Source organism: Drosophila tropicalis, unplaced genomic scaffold, assembly GCF_018151085.1.
Source record: "Drosophila tropicalis isolate 14030-0801.00 unplaced genomic scaffold, ASM1815108v1 contig_158, whole genome shotgun sequence".
NCBI lineage: Eukaryota > Metazoa > Arthropoda > Insecta > Diptera > Drosophilidae > Drosophila > Drosophila tropicalis.
The window spans coordinates 7728636-7745819 of NW_027172602.1; the positions used below are offsets into that span (position 1 = coordinate 7728636).

The following is a 17184-nucleotide window of genomic DNA, read 5'->3' on the forward strand; positions in this document are numbered from 1 at the left end:
CGTCATCGATAGACCATGCCATGGCCAAGAATGGCTCTCAATCGGTTGGCAACCCTACCAGCAGGCAATGTAAAACCCTTATGACTGTTGTACAAAATTCATTAATTAATCATTTATTTTACACATAATACAATTACGAGTTCACGTCAGGGATTCAAAAGGGGTTGGTTGTGGAACATAGATGAAGGTGGTTTGAGGTGGTTGGAGGAGGTACAAGGTGAATTATATATCTATATAGTCGGAGGATCTCTATCAATACAATTCGGATTTTTGCATTACAGCCGATACGAGAGCTTTAAAAGCGTTCTCTATCATAACGATATGTAGCTGGGCATCTCGATACGAACATAATTTAGCGCTTTCCGTTAGAGGCATTTGCATGGTGGTCACGCCCAGCGATGACTGCGAATGCAGACTCCGACCAGTGGTCATTAGAATATTGACGCAATCGTCGGCCAGTATGGGGAAAGTCTCTGCGAATCGTACCATTGCTGGCAGTACGTTACGTAGATATTTACACTTGGCAGATGAGGTAAGCAGCGACAATGTCGTCTGAATGACATTCAGGCAGAACTTGGACACTCCCAGACTCTTTGGTATAGAGTAATTAAGCACCAGATGCGAGGTTAGCTCTATGGTGAAAATCTGCTTATCCATTTCGGTCACATTGAGGAATTCGTGAACGAAATCAATACAAATATGCATCGATGGCACACTGGCTACAATCATGGGTATCACAGACTTCGGATACGTCTGGAAATGCACCAGTTTTGCCAGTGATGGTTCCGAAATGAACGCCTGATGCACATATGTACCGATAATGCCTTGAATTTCACGCATTTCCAATTGCGACACACGATCATCAGCTGCATTCGACATGTATTCTAAAACCTCGAGCAGTATATGAACAGCCGCACTTTCCTGTGATGCAATTAGAGTAGTCTTTAATTCTTCACGATCGGCATCGGTCTGAACGAGGCCATTCTTGTCCAGCACCTGCTTTTGTTGCATATGAACATTTAAACAGGTTTTGGATGCGGCCAGGCTACCCTTTAGAATGCGCAGCAGTATCATTAGCAGATAGGGCGAACAAAATACATGCGTTGGGCAGCTGTAAGAGAAAAAAAGTAAGATACGAGATTCTTTATGTGTTCTTCAAGATGAACTTACCTTAGCACTTCCATGGGCTCCAATAGACTCTCGTTGGCAAACGTCCGCCTACTAATAGAGTCCGTTGTCTTGGTAATTGCCCTCAAGGACATAATCCACAAGGTCGTCGGTAATACGGAATTTAATCGTAGCCACAGATCATTGTATAGATCCTTAATATACCGCGGCACTGATCTCTCAAAGATCAGCGACAAGTGCTGCACCAGCTGTTGAGCATATTTGGCCAAGGCCTCAGGTGGCAGCTGTAGAAGCTGCTTAAATACACGTATGGCCAGATGTGGCTTTGTCTTGACAGTGTCCAGGGCACGCGATAGAAATTCTGGCTTTAGATCCACCTTCGTCATTTCAAGCTGACTACTGTGGCCGCCACTGCCATTGGCCAGATAATGCTCCTCCAGCCAATCATCTACCATGCTCAAATGCGGATAGTTTGAGATAATGAGTCGCAGGAGAGGATGAAACAGGGACAAATAATCATTGTGGTACTGATGAGCTTTCTGTAATAAATATTTGAGAGGCAATCCGCCCATAAAATTATTGGAGTACTCCTTTTGTTTGCGTCCGCCTAGAGCACTTAAGTTCATCAGTCGTGTGTCCTCATAGAGCATCAAGTAATATATCATTAGGAGCTGAGCTGTCAGTGGACAGCTGACCTCGATCTGGGATAACTCTTCGCTTTCCGTCATGGGCGGCAGATCTTCGGCAAAGAAGGTCAACTGTGAGGTGCGGAAGACATGCAAAATCTCTACCTCAGTAAAGGGCCTATGCATGTGATCGATGTTAACTTTGCCCGTGGGATTCGGTATGATCAAAGTGTTAACAAACACCTCCACCAGAGCTGGCATGACGGGATGCACAGGCCGCACTGAGCTGCAAATCTGCTTGAAGATCCATGATTTAATGGGCACCTTGTGCTTAAGAAAGGTGCGCGACTTCAGAAGTTGATGGATACAGTGTACAGGCAGGTAACCAGGTATGGTGCCATTAAGATTCGGCGTGACAGGCACTCGCACAGCGTGCAGGGCCACCACCTGCTCTGTGAAAAGATCCTGGGTAAATAATTGCTTAATTCTGTTTGTGCTATTCGGCCGTATGGGTATCTTCATGGCCAAAGTAGAGCAGACCATCTCACTTATTGCTGTTATTTGATTGCTATGAAAATGGATGGCCAACAGCAAGAGCATTTCACCCAGCGAGGTACTTGTCCCAGATCGTTTACAGAAAAAGGCATCCTCACGTATAAGCCACTGTAACCATTCGACAGCCTTGTTCTCCAACGGCACGGTGGACACTAGCGAAGGGCAGGCCACTAGCATGCATAAGGCCAGAGTAACAAATCTCACGCCGGAGGGCGTTGGCTTGGGACAGCTGGTTACTAACTGCGACAAAGCATTGATTTCGTCGTCATTGAATTTAAGGCCACCAATTCCCCGCAACGCACAGTATAGACGCAACAGTACTGCTCCTTGAAGATTAAAGTCCTTCAACTCGGCCGCATTGGTAGTAATCTGTATTATCTTTTGCAGCAGTTCGACACGAACCAAATTTAAGGCATCGCCCTTACGTTTTTGACTCGACCGTATGTATACAGCAAACCAGGAGCGCAGGTTCTGATCATTGCCCAGTAGAAGGCCAGTGAGAAATGCAATCTATAAAAAGTGAAATAAAAACAAATATTAATTTGACAAATGGTTATAGTCTTTGCCACGTTTAGCTTACCAAATCCTCGGGATGTTTCAGCGTCAGTTTAAGCATAAACGATGGTACCTTCATCATGTCAACGCACATGGAACGATTAGCTAAGGCTTGGGAGGGATTCATCTCGCTTAAGGCCATCAGTAGAGTTAGCCGATGCTTGCCATCGCTACCCTCCTCATCACAATTGGCAATAATATGTGAAACGACATCTCGATAGCAATCTGGAAAGTTTGCCACCAAGGCACAAATAATCCTATGTCCATTGGGCACATGAACTAAGGCATCAGTCAGCTCCAGAATGTTCAAAAGCGATGGCAGCTCAGCCAGTGCAATGCACAATATATCCACAACTTCCTCTAGATAAATTCCATCGTCCAGGATTTCCAAGTGAGTTGGTGGCTTCTGCTCCGTTACCTGTTGCTGGAGATTGAATATTTCGGAGAGCACAACACGCACCTTTCTGGCAACATCGGAACGCTCGAAGCCCAACGCTATGCCCGACTGTAGACCGTACTCGGAAGGTTGTTGGCCCTCAAAATATGCAGACTTCTGACGTGTCTGCAGTTCCTTCTTTAGTTCGTTCTCCAGCTCATGGTAATTGACCTGTAGATAGGACACAATGCTATTGACAACCTCGATGCCAATGAGGACGGCGAGTATCTTTTTTCGAGATTCCATTGAAGAGGCTGTATTGTCCAACGGTGAGAGTAGACTCATTCGCACTAACGAGGGCAACACCGGCCGTATCTCAGCCTGCGGATAGCTTGCCAGTGATGTGATGTCCAGAGTTTGCATTGCATTAAATACACGCGCCGTAACATCGTACAGCTTTACCGGCGTTCTAGCAACAGTTGTGGAATTGGTGGTGGTAGCGGCGGCGGTGGTGCTCATGGTGTTCATGCTCATGCTCCTCCTTCAGTGTATATAATTGACTATTCTTGATTCTTGTTTACTCTCTAAGCGGCCAACGGCCCGTGCCTCTCACACAGGAAAGTTCAAACACTTTGCCGCTAACTAGAAATTGCGGTTTCTTGAATATAAAGTTCCTGATAAATCCATCCAAATCCACACCACTGCTGTATATTTACATTCGATGAAAGTTTTGTGCACTGATATCGATAAATTCAGATTGTTCCGGGTTGATTTGAAACTATCGATTAATTGAAAATGTTTCTCGCACAAAAGTCACAATTTTTGCAATAAACTTGAACTAATAAATAATAAATATTAATGAATAAATAATTTATTATTTTTACCAAGCATCCATATTTGCAGTAGGCATTTTTGAACAAATTCGATAATACCAAGAAATTAACCGACACTGCTGTTTTCTAATGTTCGTCGTTTGCCAACACTGTTCTTCACCGTTCATTCGACGATTTGCTCTCCGATGTTTTGAATACATACATTTTCCATTTTACTCGCGAATGAAGTTTGTCCGCCAGACCGAAAAAAAAAAAAAATCAAATTTGTATTAACTTTAACGTGTTTGAAATTATTGTAAATTCTGTGTGTGTATTTATTTGTATATTGTTTTTTTTTATGAATCAATTAGGGCAAAACAGAACTGCGAAATTCTCGAGTAGGTAAGTGACGCAAACGGAGTAAAAATCGAGTTCAAATCGGTCGGTGAAATAGTAAGACCAACGCCCAAGGTGTGTGTGTGTGTGCAATGAATGTGTGTGAAGATGATGATGACAAGAGCGTAAAAGTATCTCAGAAATCGAAATGAAAATGTGGGACAGATCAGTTCAGTAACTTGAATTTGATCTATACGGTATATATATATATATTATATATACTAATAAATATATGTATAATATAAGCTATATAAAAAAAGAAAACATCATCATCGATTAAAAATTACCAGATTCGTTTCTGGGCTCTATCGTCCCACCGCCGCCGCCGCCGCCAGCGTTGATGACATCATTCGTGAGAGCGCGTACATATAAAACGAATAAAAAAAGTGGTGTGTGTGTGCTCATTACTTTGGCCCCTTGCTAATCGAATTGGATGTATGTGTGTGTGTGTGTGTGCAGAATTAAACATTTTTATTTTAGTGTTTTTTATTTTATATTTTTTTTTTTGTTTTTTATTTTCAATAATAACTTTGAGAAATCGGTAATTGGAATTGAAATTGGAATCAAAACAAAGATGAAAAGCGAATGGTTGTAGAAGAGAGAAAAAATGAGAAAGAGCGGGGGGGAGAGAACCTTAAGTAACGTTTTCTTCAGTTGGTGATAAATAAATTGAAATCGAATATATATTTGTACATTTGTATGCACATATTTGAGTGTGTGTGTGTTGATGAGGAGAGACAGTGACTCTCTTCTATAGATACGCCTGCACTTTGAAATACAGTTACGTGCACACACACAATCACACACGTGTAGAGTGAGAGTGTGTGGAAGTGAAAGAGAGAAAGAGAGCGAAAGATACGCACACCCCATGTAAAAATAGGCAAATCTTCCCCCTTTGCCCCCTTCTCAATCCTACCACATTCCTCGTCATCATCATCAAACTCAAGAGGTCACGAGTTGAAGTTTTCTTTTGTAAATGGGTGAAAACTCTGCCGCTGCGACCGCTGCTGTTGCTGCCCTTACCTCTGCCTGCACTTGCTTAAGTCAATTTCTTTTACCAATTTGTTTGTTATTTGTGTAATGGTGTTTAATCCACCTTGTTTATGACAAATCACTCACACACACCCGTATGCGTAGTATACCATACAAATACATATAAATATGTTTGTAGAGAACAGTAAAAGGAGGTGGAATTAAAACACACTTTTTACATACATATGTACAGTTGTTTGTACATACACAAACACACATCAGGCAATAGCACGTACAAGTAGTTAGAGCTCTTTGCTCCCCCTCCGCCAATCATTATATTCACCTTATGGATAAAGCCGCAAATGGAAAATGCTGAAGAAAAAGTAACACAAAAAAAATATAGTTAAAGAAATACATTTTATATGGAAAACAGGTTTTCTCTCCATAATTAAACTTTGACTTTGGTGGTGGTTTGCATTGAAGTTGCTGTTGTTGTTTTTGTTGTTGGGTAATTAAACCTTTAGTAGGTTGCACAACTACAACTTCGGCTCCATAGATCTACATATGTATGTATGTACATATCTATCTTTCTCTCGCTCTTTCTATCTATGTATCTGTGTATGTATTTATGTCTGTTAGTGTGGGGGAGGGGTGCGTACTCAGTCCCACTCATTAATTGAGTGATGAACTCACTTTGTTATTAATAAGAAGATCGCCTCATACATAAAAACATAATTAACACAGGCTCAAAAGAGAGCGAGTTAGGCGACAGAGGCAGGAAGAGAGTGCAGGCTTCGAAGAGAGAGTTATGCATTTGAAAGAAAACCTACCCCATGTACAAGTGTTGCTTGCTTATACCACCACCCCCCAGAAACCCCTGCCACCCACCATTAATATGATGACTCTCCAGATACACATACTCTCCAACTTCTACTCTCTATTTTTCTCGCTTGTTTTATTTTTCTTTTTTGTATTTTTCTCTCTCTCTGTTTCATCTTTTCTTTTCTCTGGCAATGATGCGTGAGTGTGGCGGGCGGCATTTGTTTTGTTGTTGCTTTTATTAGTCTTGTTATATTTCGTTTCTCATATACACTCTCCCGTTCATTCGTTCAAGTTTTAAGCTTCGTTTTAATAAAAATATTACGTAATACATAGATAGAAACTACACATAATTTTAGTATCTGTGTGAGTGTCCGTGTATGTTTTTTTTGTAAAGAATTGTGCATATGTGTGTGTGTGAGTGTTACGTGTATGTAAATGAGATTTATATTGTTTGTTTTAACAATTGTGGTGGGTTTTTGTTGTTGCTGTCGCAAAAATTAGTACAAATGAAATCAGCAAAAGTGACAAGGGGGGAGGAATTGAATAGGTAGGCCGACTGGATGATAACGTATGTGATAATGTATGTGGTAAGGGGAAGTGGTGGGGGGATTGGAGGAGGCGGTGGCGACTATATGAGAACTTTTTCGAGTGCAGATTGCGGAAATGTAGAACAGCAGAAGCACAAGAACACAATTGTGGAGAGTAAAAGGAAATGTTAGAGAAGGGAATGACCTGTATCTGTTCCACACACACACACACACACAGACTGAAAGAGAATGGCGCAATGTTGGGGCTCGATAAAGGTCAAAGGACATTCAAACAAACACGCACACACACATTCCTTCATATGTATGTACATATGTATGTGTGTTGGCATATTGATATAGATACCGTTTTTCTTAATTGAATTTCGCTTTAAAATTTACTACAAATTAAAACATTTTAAAAAGAAACAACTTTAAAAGGAAACTAGGAAAAATTTTATTCAAAAACTAAATTTTAATTGGTAAACTAGTCAAATGTCGATATTCAAAATTCGTTAACCCTCCAAAAGTCAACTATTTTCGTTCAAAAATTAGGATCTAGAATGACTGAATTTTTGTCTCTCATTTAGATGAAGAGGAAACAATATTCATATATCTATCTTGAAATACTAAGTTTTCTTAAATTCCAAGTTATTCAGTTTTGGATATAAGATTTACGATCAGGCCTGGAAATTATTACATATATATAGAATGAAAGAAAATATCTTTTTACTTAAGACCTTAAAATGTTGTATTATACATCTGATAAACGAAACGCTCTTGCTTATCACTTAGTTAAGTGTGTGAAATCATCAATAAAACCCCATGTATCTATGTACATATATACATATGTATGTACTTATATAAAGTATATAGTATATCAATGTTTTTGTGTGTGTGTGTGTGAATATGTGTTTCAGATGAATTTTTGTGAATTGAATTTCCTGCGATTTCATGGTGTGCGATTTAAATCAGTGTATGGAATACTATTTTGGGGCTTGGGGCGTGATGTAATAGCGTTAACTAGGTCCCTCCCCAATCCCCCCTCCTCTCTTATACACAGAGACAGACAATGACCAAAAAGCAATTGCGATCGGACTTGAGGTTGACCCAGGCGACCCTGCAGAATGACGCCATTTAAAAACATACATATGTATATATATGTGCTCTATATATATGAATATATGTATGTATATAATCTATATACATACATTAGAAATGACTAAATGAATCATCGTCATTCACACAATCATTCATTCAGTCATTCAGTTAGTTAACTTATTTTTCCAACCCCAATATTCATTTGCTTTCACTTGATATTCTAAAAATGTATTTTCATTCTTTGTCATTTTCTTTTTAGTAATAATTCATTGAGGGAAAACACTTTCGGTTTGGATACAATAACAACAACAACAACAACAATATTAACATAGGAAGACGAAATAAAATATTGGAAATATTTGATTTTGGAAAATTTTTATGAATTTGTGAAAACTGGACGACGACGACGAAGAAGAAGTGGAAATTTTGACATAATAACGTAACCAAAATAAAACAATTATGACGACGGACATTTCAATTGTTCGATGGGATCCAAGTCAGGGTCCTGGCAACGAATATATCGATGAATACGAATACGATGGCGGCAATTCAAGTTCCCGCCTCTTTGAACGATCCCGCATCAAGGCATTGGCCGAGGAGCGCGAGAGTGTCCAGAAGAAGACATTCACCAAATGGGTGAATTCGCATCTTTGCCGTGTAAATTGCCGTATTGCCGATCTTTATATTGATATGCGTGATGGCAAGCATTTGATAAAGCTATTGGAGGTTCTATCCGGTGAAAGATTACCAAAACCGACAAAGGGTAAAATGCGTATTCATTGCCTGGAGAATGTGGACAAGGCATTGCAATTTTTGCGTGAACAACGTGTCCATTTGGAGAACATTGGCTCCCATGATATTGTCGATGGCAATGCATCCCTTAATTTGGGTCTCATTTGGACCATCATTTTGCGTTTCCAGGTGAGTGTACAGCCTTTCCTATCAACTTTCTCTCTCTCACCATTTGATTTTAGCATGTGTGTGTGTAAGAATCAATCAATGAAATAAAATTCACTGTTTCAATATAGATACAAGATATTACCATCGAGGAAGTGGACAACAAGGAAACCAAATCGGCCAAGGATGCTCTATTGCTTTGGTGCCAGATGAAAACAGCCGGCTATCATAACGTGAATGTACGCAATTTCACAACATCGTGGCGTGATGGTCTCGCCTTCAATGCCATTATCCACAAACACCGTCCAGATTTAGTGCAATTTGAGAAGCTATCGAAAACGAATGCCATACACAATCTGAACAATGCCTTTGATGTGGCTGAAGATAAATTGGGTTTGGACAAATTGCTTGATGCCGAAGATGTCTGTGTCGATCATCCGGATGAGAAATCGATTATCACCTATGTGGTCACATACTATCATTACTTTAGCAAACTAAAGCAGGAAACAGTCCAGGGTAAACGTATTGGCAAAGTGGTCGGCATTGCCATGGAGAACGATAAGATGATCCATGATTATGAGCATTTTACAAGCGACTTACTGAAATGGATTGAGACCACAATTCAATCGTTGGGCGAACGTGAATTTGAGAATTCACTTGCCGGTGTCCAAGGCCAATTGGCGCAATTCTCCAATTATCGTACGATCGAGAAGCCACCAAAATTCGTTGAGAAGGGCAATCTGGAGGTATTGTTGTTCACCCTGCAATCGAAGATGCGGGCCAACAACCAGAAGCCATACACACCCAAAGAGGGTAAAATGATATCGGACATTAACAAGGCCTGGGAACGTCTGGAGAAAGCCGAACACGAGAGAGAGTTGGCCCTGCGCGAAGAGTTGATACGCCAGGAGAAGCTGGAGCAATTGGCTGCCCGTTTCGACCGCAAGGCATCGATGCGCGAGACCTGGCTGTCGGAGAATCAGCGTCTCGTTAGCCAGGATAATTTCGGTTTCGATCTGGCGGCCGTTGAGGCGGCAGCCAAGAAACATGAAGCTATCGAAACTGACATCTTTGCCTACGAGGAGCGTGTCCAGGCCGTTGTGGCCGTTTGCGATGAGCTCGAGTCGGAACGCTATCACGATGTGAAGCGAATCCTTCTGCGCAAGGATAATGTGATGCGCCTGTGGACCTATTTGCTAGAGCTTCTGCGCGCTCGTCGTATGCGTTTGGAGATCTCGTTGCAGTTGCAACAGAACTTCCAGGAAATGCTCTACATTCTGGACAACATGGAGGAGATCAAGCAGCTCCTAATGACAGATGACTATGGCAAGCATTTGATGGGTGTCGAGGATCTCCTGCAGAAGCATTCTCTTGTCGAGGCCGACATCAATATTCTGGGCGAGCGCGTCAAGGTTGTTGTGCAAAACTCGCAGAAATTCCTCAGCGACGATCCCGAATCGTATAAGCCTTGCGATCCCGAAATTATTGTCAGTCGGGTTCAGCAGTTGGAGGATGCCTACGCGGAGCTGGTGCGCCTTGCTGTCGAGCGTCGCAGCCGTCTGGAAGAGAGCCGTAAACTCTGGCAATTCTATTGGGACACAGCCGACGAAGAGAACTGGATTAAGGAGAAGGAGCAGATTGTCTCTACCGATGAAATTGGTCACGATTTGACCACAGTTAATCTTCTGTTGAGCAAGCACAAGGCTTTGGAATCGGAGATTACCTCACACGATCCTCAATTGCAGAATGTTGCCAAGGTGGGAGCTGAGCTCATTACCGAGGGACACTTTGGTGCCGATCGCATCAAGGATCGCCTAAAGGAGATTCTATCAAAGTGGGATCATCTGTTGGATCTCACCAAGTATCGTCGCCAACGTCTGGAGAATGCTGTCGAGTATTTCCAATTGTTCGCCGATGCCGACGATGTGGATAACTGGATGCTCGATACTCTGCGTATTGTTTCCAGCGAGGATGTCGGTCGCGATGAGGCCAATGTCCAGTCGCTGCTTAAGAAGCACAAGGATGTGGCCGATGAGTTGAAGAACTATGCCGAGGTGATCGATGCCCTTCACAAGCAGGCCGAAACACTCAAACTCAATGAGGCGGAGAAGTCGAATGTGGACAAGCGATTGGAGGATATCGATAGTCGTTACAAGGAGCTAACCGAACTGGCCAAGTTGCGTAAGCAGCGTCTCCTCGATGCCCTCAGTCTCTATAAGCTGATGTCCGAAGCTGATGGCGTGGAGCAATGGATTAAGGAGAAGACCAAAATGTTGGACACCATGGTGCCGGGCAAGGATATCGAGGATGTTGAGATTATGAAGCATCGCTTCGAGGGCTTTGACAAGGAGATGAATGCGAATGCCTCGCGTGTGGCTGTGGTTAATCAATTGGCCCGCCAGCTTCTACATGTCGAGCATCCCAATTCCGATGAGATTCTCGAACGTCAGAATCACCTTAACCAGGAGTGGTCAACGCTGCGCGAGAAGGCCGAAGCCAAGATGGATGACCTTAAGTCGGCCCATGGCGTTCAGACCTTCTACATTGAGTGCCGCGAAACCATCTCGTGGATTGAGGATAAGAAGCGCATTCTCACCGAGACAGACAGCCTGGAGATGGATCTAACTGGTGTCATGACCCTGCAGCGTCGCCTCAGTGGCATGGATCGCGATTTGGCTGCCATTCAGGCCAAGTTGTCCAGCTTGGGACGCGAAGCCGATAGCATTGAGGCTGAACATCCCGAGGAGGCGGCACTTATTCGTGAACGTATTGCACAGATTGAACTCATTTGGGAGCAATTGACCCAGATGCTGAAGGAGCGGGATTCCAAACTGGAGGAAGCTGGTGATTTGCATCGCTTCTTGCGCGATCTGGATCACTTCCAGACCTGGTTGACCAAGACCCAAACAGATGTGGCTTCCGAGGATACGCCCACATCGCTGCCAGAGGCAGAGAAGCTGCTCAATCAGCATCAATCCATACGCGAGGAGATCGACAACTATACCGAGGACTACAAGAACATGATGGAATATGGCGAACGTTTGACATCCGAGGGTAGCACCTCAGATGATCCACAATATATGTTCTTGCGCGAGCGTCTCAATGCCCTTAAGGACGGTTGGGAGGAACTCCATCAGATGTGGGAGAATCGTCAGGTGTTGCTATCTCAGAGCTTGGATCAGCAGCTCTTCAATCGCGATGCCCGCCAGACTGAGGTGCTGCTTAGCCAGCAGGAACATTTCCTCAGCAAGGATGATACGCCCGTTAATCTGGAGCAGGCCGAGAATCAATTGAAACGTCACGAGGCCTTCCTCACCACCATGGAGGCGAATGATGACAAGATTAATACTCTGCTCCAAGTCGCCGATACTTTGGTCGAAAAGGATCATTTCGATGCCGATAAGATTGGCAAACGGGCCGAGAACATCACCGGGCGTCGTGATGACAATCGTCAACGCGCTTTGGATCAGCACGAGAAGCTGAAGAACCAGGTGAAGTTACACGAATTCTTGCAGGACCTGGAGGAACTCGCTGAATGGGTGCAAGAGAAATATGTCACATCACAGGATGAGACATACAGGAGCGCCAAGACGATTCACTCCAAGTGGACCCGTCACCAGGCCTTCGAGGCTGAAATTGCCGCCAATAAGGAGCGTTTGTTTGAGGCTGAGAAATCTGCCCAGGAGCTGTCCAAGGAGAAGCCCGAATTCAAGGATGTTATCGAGCCCAAACTGAAGGAGTTGGCCAAACAATTTGATGACCTGGAAGTCCACACCAAGGAGAAGGGCGCCATGCTGTTCGATGCCAATCGCGAGGTTCTCGTCCAACAGACTTGCGATGACATTGACTCGTACATCACCGATCTGGAGAAGCAGATCGTGAGCGGCGATACGGCCAATGATCTGACCTCGGTCAACATTCTGATGCAGAAACAACAAGTCATTCAGACCCAGATGGCTGTAAAGGCCCGCCAAGTGGAGGAGATTGACAAGCAGACCGAATACCTACAGAAGACCGTGCCCGAAGAGAAGATCGAACCGATTGTGGTAAAGAAGACAGCCGTGCTGGAGCGTTTCGAGAAGATCAAGGCTCCGTTGCTGGAGCGCCAGAAGGCACTCGAAAAGAAGAAGGAAGCCTTCCAGTTCTGTCGCGATGTCGAGGATGAGAAGTTGTGGATCGATGAGAAGCTGCCCGTGGCTAATTCCAATGATTATGGCAACTCGCTGTTTAATGTTCATGTCCTGAAGAAGAAGAACCAATCTCTGGCCACAGAGATCGATAACCATGAGCCGCGTATTAACGCCATTTGCAATAATGGCCGCAAATTGATCGATGAGGGTCACGAGGATGCCAAGAAATTCGAAGCATTGATCAGTGATCTAACCCAGAAATGGCAGGAACTCAAGGATGCCATTGAGAATCGTAAGAAGCATCTATTGGAGTCCGAAAAGGTGCAACAGTATTTCTTCGATGCCCAGGAGGCCGAATCGTGGATGAGCGAACAGGAGCTGTACATGATGGTCGAGGATCGCGGCAAGGATGAGATTAGTGCCCAGAATCTGATGAAGAAGCACGAGAATCTAGAGCAATCCGTTGAGGACTATGCCAACACCATACGCCAACTGGGCGAGGTGGCCCGGCAATTCAGTGGTGATGACGTTTCCAGCGGTGATGCTGTCGCCGTCAAGCAATCCCAGTTGGACAAACTCTATGCTGGCTTGAAGGATTTGGCTGGCGAGCGTCGGGCGCGCCTCAACGAGGCCCTCCAACTGTTCATGCTGAGCCGCGAGGTTGACGATCTCGAGCAATGGATAACCGATCGTGAGGTGGTTGCCGGTTCTCAGGAATTGGGACAAGATTTCGATCATGTTACATTGTTGTCGGAGCGCTTTAACGAATTCGCCCGCGACACCGAGGCGGTGGGTGGTGAGCGTGTGGCCAAGGTTAATGGCATTGCCGATAATCTCATTCAGGCCGGACACTCGGATTCCGCAACAATTGCCGAATGGAAGGACAATCTGAATGAATCGTGGCAAGATCTGCTCGAATTGATTGAAACACGCACTCAAATGTTGGCCGCATCGCGGGAATTGCACAAATTCTTCCACGACTGCAAGGATGTGCTGGGCCGCATCCTTGAGAAGCAGCACGGCGTATCCGATGAACTGGGCCGCGATGCTGGCTCCGTTTCAACGCTGCAGCGCAAACACTACAATTTCTTGCAGGATTTGACCACCCTGTACTCGCAGGTGCAACAAATTCAAGAGGAGTCGGCCAAACTCCAAGACGCCTATGCCGGCGACAAGGCCAAGGAGATAACCAATCGCGAACAGGAAGTCCTTCATGCCTGGGATAATCTGCAGGCCATGTGCGATGCCCGCAAACAGAAACTGGCCGATACAGGCGATCTCTTCCGCTTCTTTAATATGGTACGCATTCTCATGATCTGGATGGAGGATCTGGTGCGTCAAATGAACACATCCGAGAAGCCACGTGATGTCTCCGGTGTCGAATTACTGATGAACAATCACCAGAGCCTGAAGGCAGAGATCGATACACGTGAGGATAACTTCGGTGCTTGCATATCTCTGGGCAAGGAGCTCCTCACCCGTAATCATTATGCCTCAGCGGATATTAAGGATCGCCTGCTCCAGCTAAGCAATAGTCGCAATGCCCTGCTACGACGCTGGGAAGAGCGCTGGGAGAATCTACAGCTGAGTAAGTAAAAGCTAAACTAAATTCCGAGTTACCAAATGGGAGTGACTCAACATTTTGTGATCTATTTTCCTTTTGCAGTTCTGGAGGTCTATCAATTTGCCCGAGATGCTGCCGTTGCCGAAGCTTGGCTGATTGCCCAAGAACCTTATCTGCTATCTTCGGAATTGGGACACACGATCGATGAAGTTGAGAATCTGATAAAGAAACACGAGGCATTCGAGAAATCTGCAGCCGCCCAAGAGGAGCGCTTCAGTGCCCTTGAGCGTTTGACAACGGTAAGTGGTTACTCCCCTCCGTATCCCCTTTGAATTAATTCAAATTTCTCTTTATCTCTCGCTTAGTTTGAGCTTAAGGAAATGAAGAGGCGACAGGAGCTGGCGGAAGAGGCTGAAAGACAACGCATCAAGGAGGAGCAAGAAGCCAAGGCTGCATCAGAGGCAGCGGAGCAGGCCAAACGTGAGGCTGAGCGACGCGATGATGTCGATGTGGGCATTTCCCATGATGATGCAGGTATGACCAAGAACAAAAACAACAACCAAATCAAAACAATTCCTATATCTCCCCTAACTCCTCCTAACCCGCATTTCCACCCCCCCAAAAACACCCCCCACCCACCATATGTGATCAAGTCCAGTCCAATTGATAATCAAATTTCAATCTGAACGTTTCTATGTCCATTCACATTCTTCATGCTTACTAAAAAAAAAAAAAAAAAAAAAAAAAACAACAAAACAAAAAATTAAACCAAATCAAAATCAAAATTCTTCGTCGGATTAACCAACTAACCCAACTCACAAAATGAAGCTGCCAAAGACATGGCTGTCGAATTAGAGCGCGTTGTCGAGACTCAAACAGGTATAACAAGATGCTCATAAAATTAAACACATAAACTAAATGTATTAAATTGTTGGTAGTAGTTAATAGATTGAAACACAAATTCTCAGTGAAAATCTTATTGAAAATTAACAAATTTTTCCCCTCTCTCTGTGTGTGTGTCTGGTGTTTGTGTGTTTTAGAGCGAGGCGCCACACCAGGTGCTGCTGGTGAGGGTCAAGAGGGCTATGTGACACGAAAGCATGAATGGGATTCCACCACAAAGAAGGCCTCCAACAGATCTTGGGACAAGGTAAGTTTCTTGTCTACACAAATTAAAGTTTTAATCACTCAACTTAAATATCGTTCATGTCGTTTTCTTAGGTTTATATGGCTGCCAAAAGTGGACGCATTTCATTCTTTAAAGATCAGAAGGGTTACAAGAGTAATCCCGAATTGACCTTCCGCAGCGAGCCCAGCTATGATCTGCAAGGAGCTGCCATCGAAATTGCCAGTGATTATACCAAGAAGAAGCATGTGCTGAGAGTAAAGTAAGTGGAAACCCAAAACAAAAAATTTGCCATCTTACTCTAACTTCATGCTCCTTTGCCCCCTTCTATTTTAGGCTCGCCAATGGTGCTGAGTTCTTGCTGCAGGCCCACGATGACAATGAGATGTCCCAATGGGTTTCATCCCTGAAAGCCCAAAGCGATTCAGCAGCTGTGGCAGCCAGCAGATCCCAGACTCTGCCAGCCACTTCACAAAAGGATGAACCAAAGCGCAGATCATTCTTTACTTTAAAGAAAAAGTAAAAAACTTCAACCATAAGAGGGTTAAATAAATAAATAAAAAAGAGAGCAGCTAATTAAAAACAAAAACAACTGAGAGAGGATAACAAAGCAACAACAAGAAACAAATACAAAAAAAGAAAACAAAAACAAAAAAATCTATATATATTTTTTTTTCATATATTTAAAAGAAAACAAAGAAAAAAAAAAAAAAAAAAAAACCAAACAAATCTTATTTCGTAAAAAACAAAACTTGCAAGAGAAACGAGCAAAACGTAAACAATTATTATGCTTATTAAATTTGCACGATAAACAAAATACTGCTATTATTGATTAAAAAAAACGTATGTATCTTATTTATTTAAAACAAATACAAAGTAATATAAAGATAGAACAAGAAATACAACTACAAAAATATACAAAAAAAAAAAAAAAAAAACAATGAAAAACAAAAACAAAAACCCCAAACAATTTGAGGAAGCAAACTCGTGTATGCATTTCAATGTATTCGATAAATAAACGAAATATTCCTTTAAAGTACACCAAAATATATGTATATATACAAATATATATATATATATATATATATATATATATATATATATATATATATGAACAGTTAACCGATTTTGTTATCGGGGCAAGAATCAAATCAGCATTAGCATTTTTGAAGGTCGTTTATTTTAACATTCTCTTAAAATTGTCAAAGGCTTTTGATTTGCTACTTCACTTGAATCTTTTTGCTTATAATTTCTTCATTTTCAGATGGCTCACATATAATACAAAGATACGATATTGCTTAACTTAATTACGGCAATTACAATACGGGAAGAGTCTAGCCTGTTCTCGTTTCCGATTACTTTTAGATTTTAGACCTGTTCTCGCTTCCGATTCCGAGCCAAAGTATCCGGAAGATTCCCTCGGAACTGAGAACTTACAGCTGGAAAACGGAGTGGAATTGCTCTCGATAAAATTGATTCGGAAATGAGTGACTGACTTCATCTATCTAATCTTAATTATCTCCCTCTCTGATTCTGTTTATCCATCTTCTTTTCACTATCTCTCCGAATCCTCGACCAACTGGTACCCCGCCCTTTCTGA

General features: G+C 43.0%; 2 protein-coding genes across 5 annotated transcripts; one reads left to right on the forward strand and one right to left on the reverse strand.

The window, feature by feature from the left end:
* Window positions 1-85: 85 nt before the first annotated feature.
* On the reverse strand, window positions 86-4326 carry IntS2 (integrator complex subunit 2). Its single transcript, XM_068303673.1, has 4 exons — window positions 4125-4326; window positions 2890-4072; window positions 1171-2819; window positions 86-1111 (listed from the first exon to the last, which is right to left on the reverse strand). Exons 2-4 carry the CDS (start codon window positions 3772-3774, stop codon window positions 253-255), a joined length of 3393 nt encoding a protein of 1130 aa, XP_068159774.1. The 5' UTR covers window positions 3775-4072; window positions 4125-4326; the 3' UTR covers window positions 86-252.
* On the forward strand, window positions 4256-16631 carry beta-Spec (spectrin beta chain). Of its 4 annotated transcripts, XM_068303661.1 has the most exons (9): window positions 4258-4454; window positions 8127-8788; window positions 8896-14482; window positions 14561-14757; window positions 14824-14992; window positions 15287-15337; window positions 15499-15608; window positions 15680-15846; window positions 15921-16631. In XM_068303661.1, the coding sequence occupies exons 2-9, from the start codon at window positions 8327-8329 to the stop codon at window positions 16105-16107; spliced, it is 6930 nt and encodes a 2309-aa protein (XP_068159762.1). In that variant the 5' UTR covers window positions 4258-4454; window positions 8127-8326; the 3' UTR covers window positions 16108-16631. The 4 variants fall into 4 exon arrangements, with proteins under 4 accessions (XP_068159764.1, XP_068159765.1, XP_068159762.1 ...); XM_068303662.1 differs by lacking the exon at window positions 15287-15337 and having other exon boundaries at window positions 4260-4454; XM_068303663.1 differs by lacking the exons at window positions 15287-15337; window positions 15499-15608; window positions 15680-15846; window positions 15921-16631 and adding an exon at window positions 15117-15280 and having other exon boundaries at window positions 4256-4454.
* The last annotated feature ends 553 nt before the right edge of the window (window positions 16632-17184 follow it).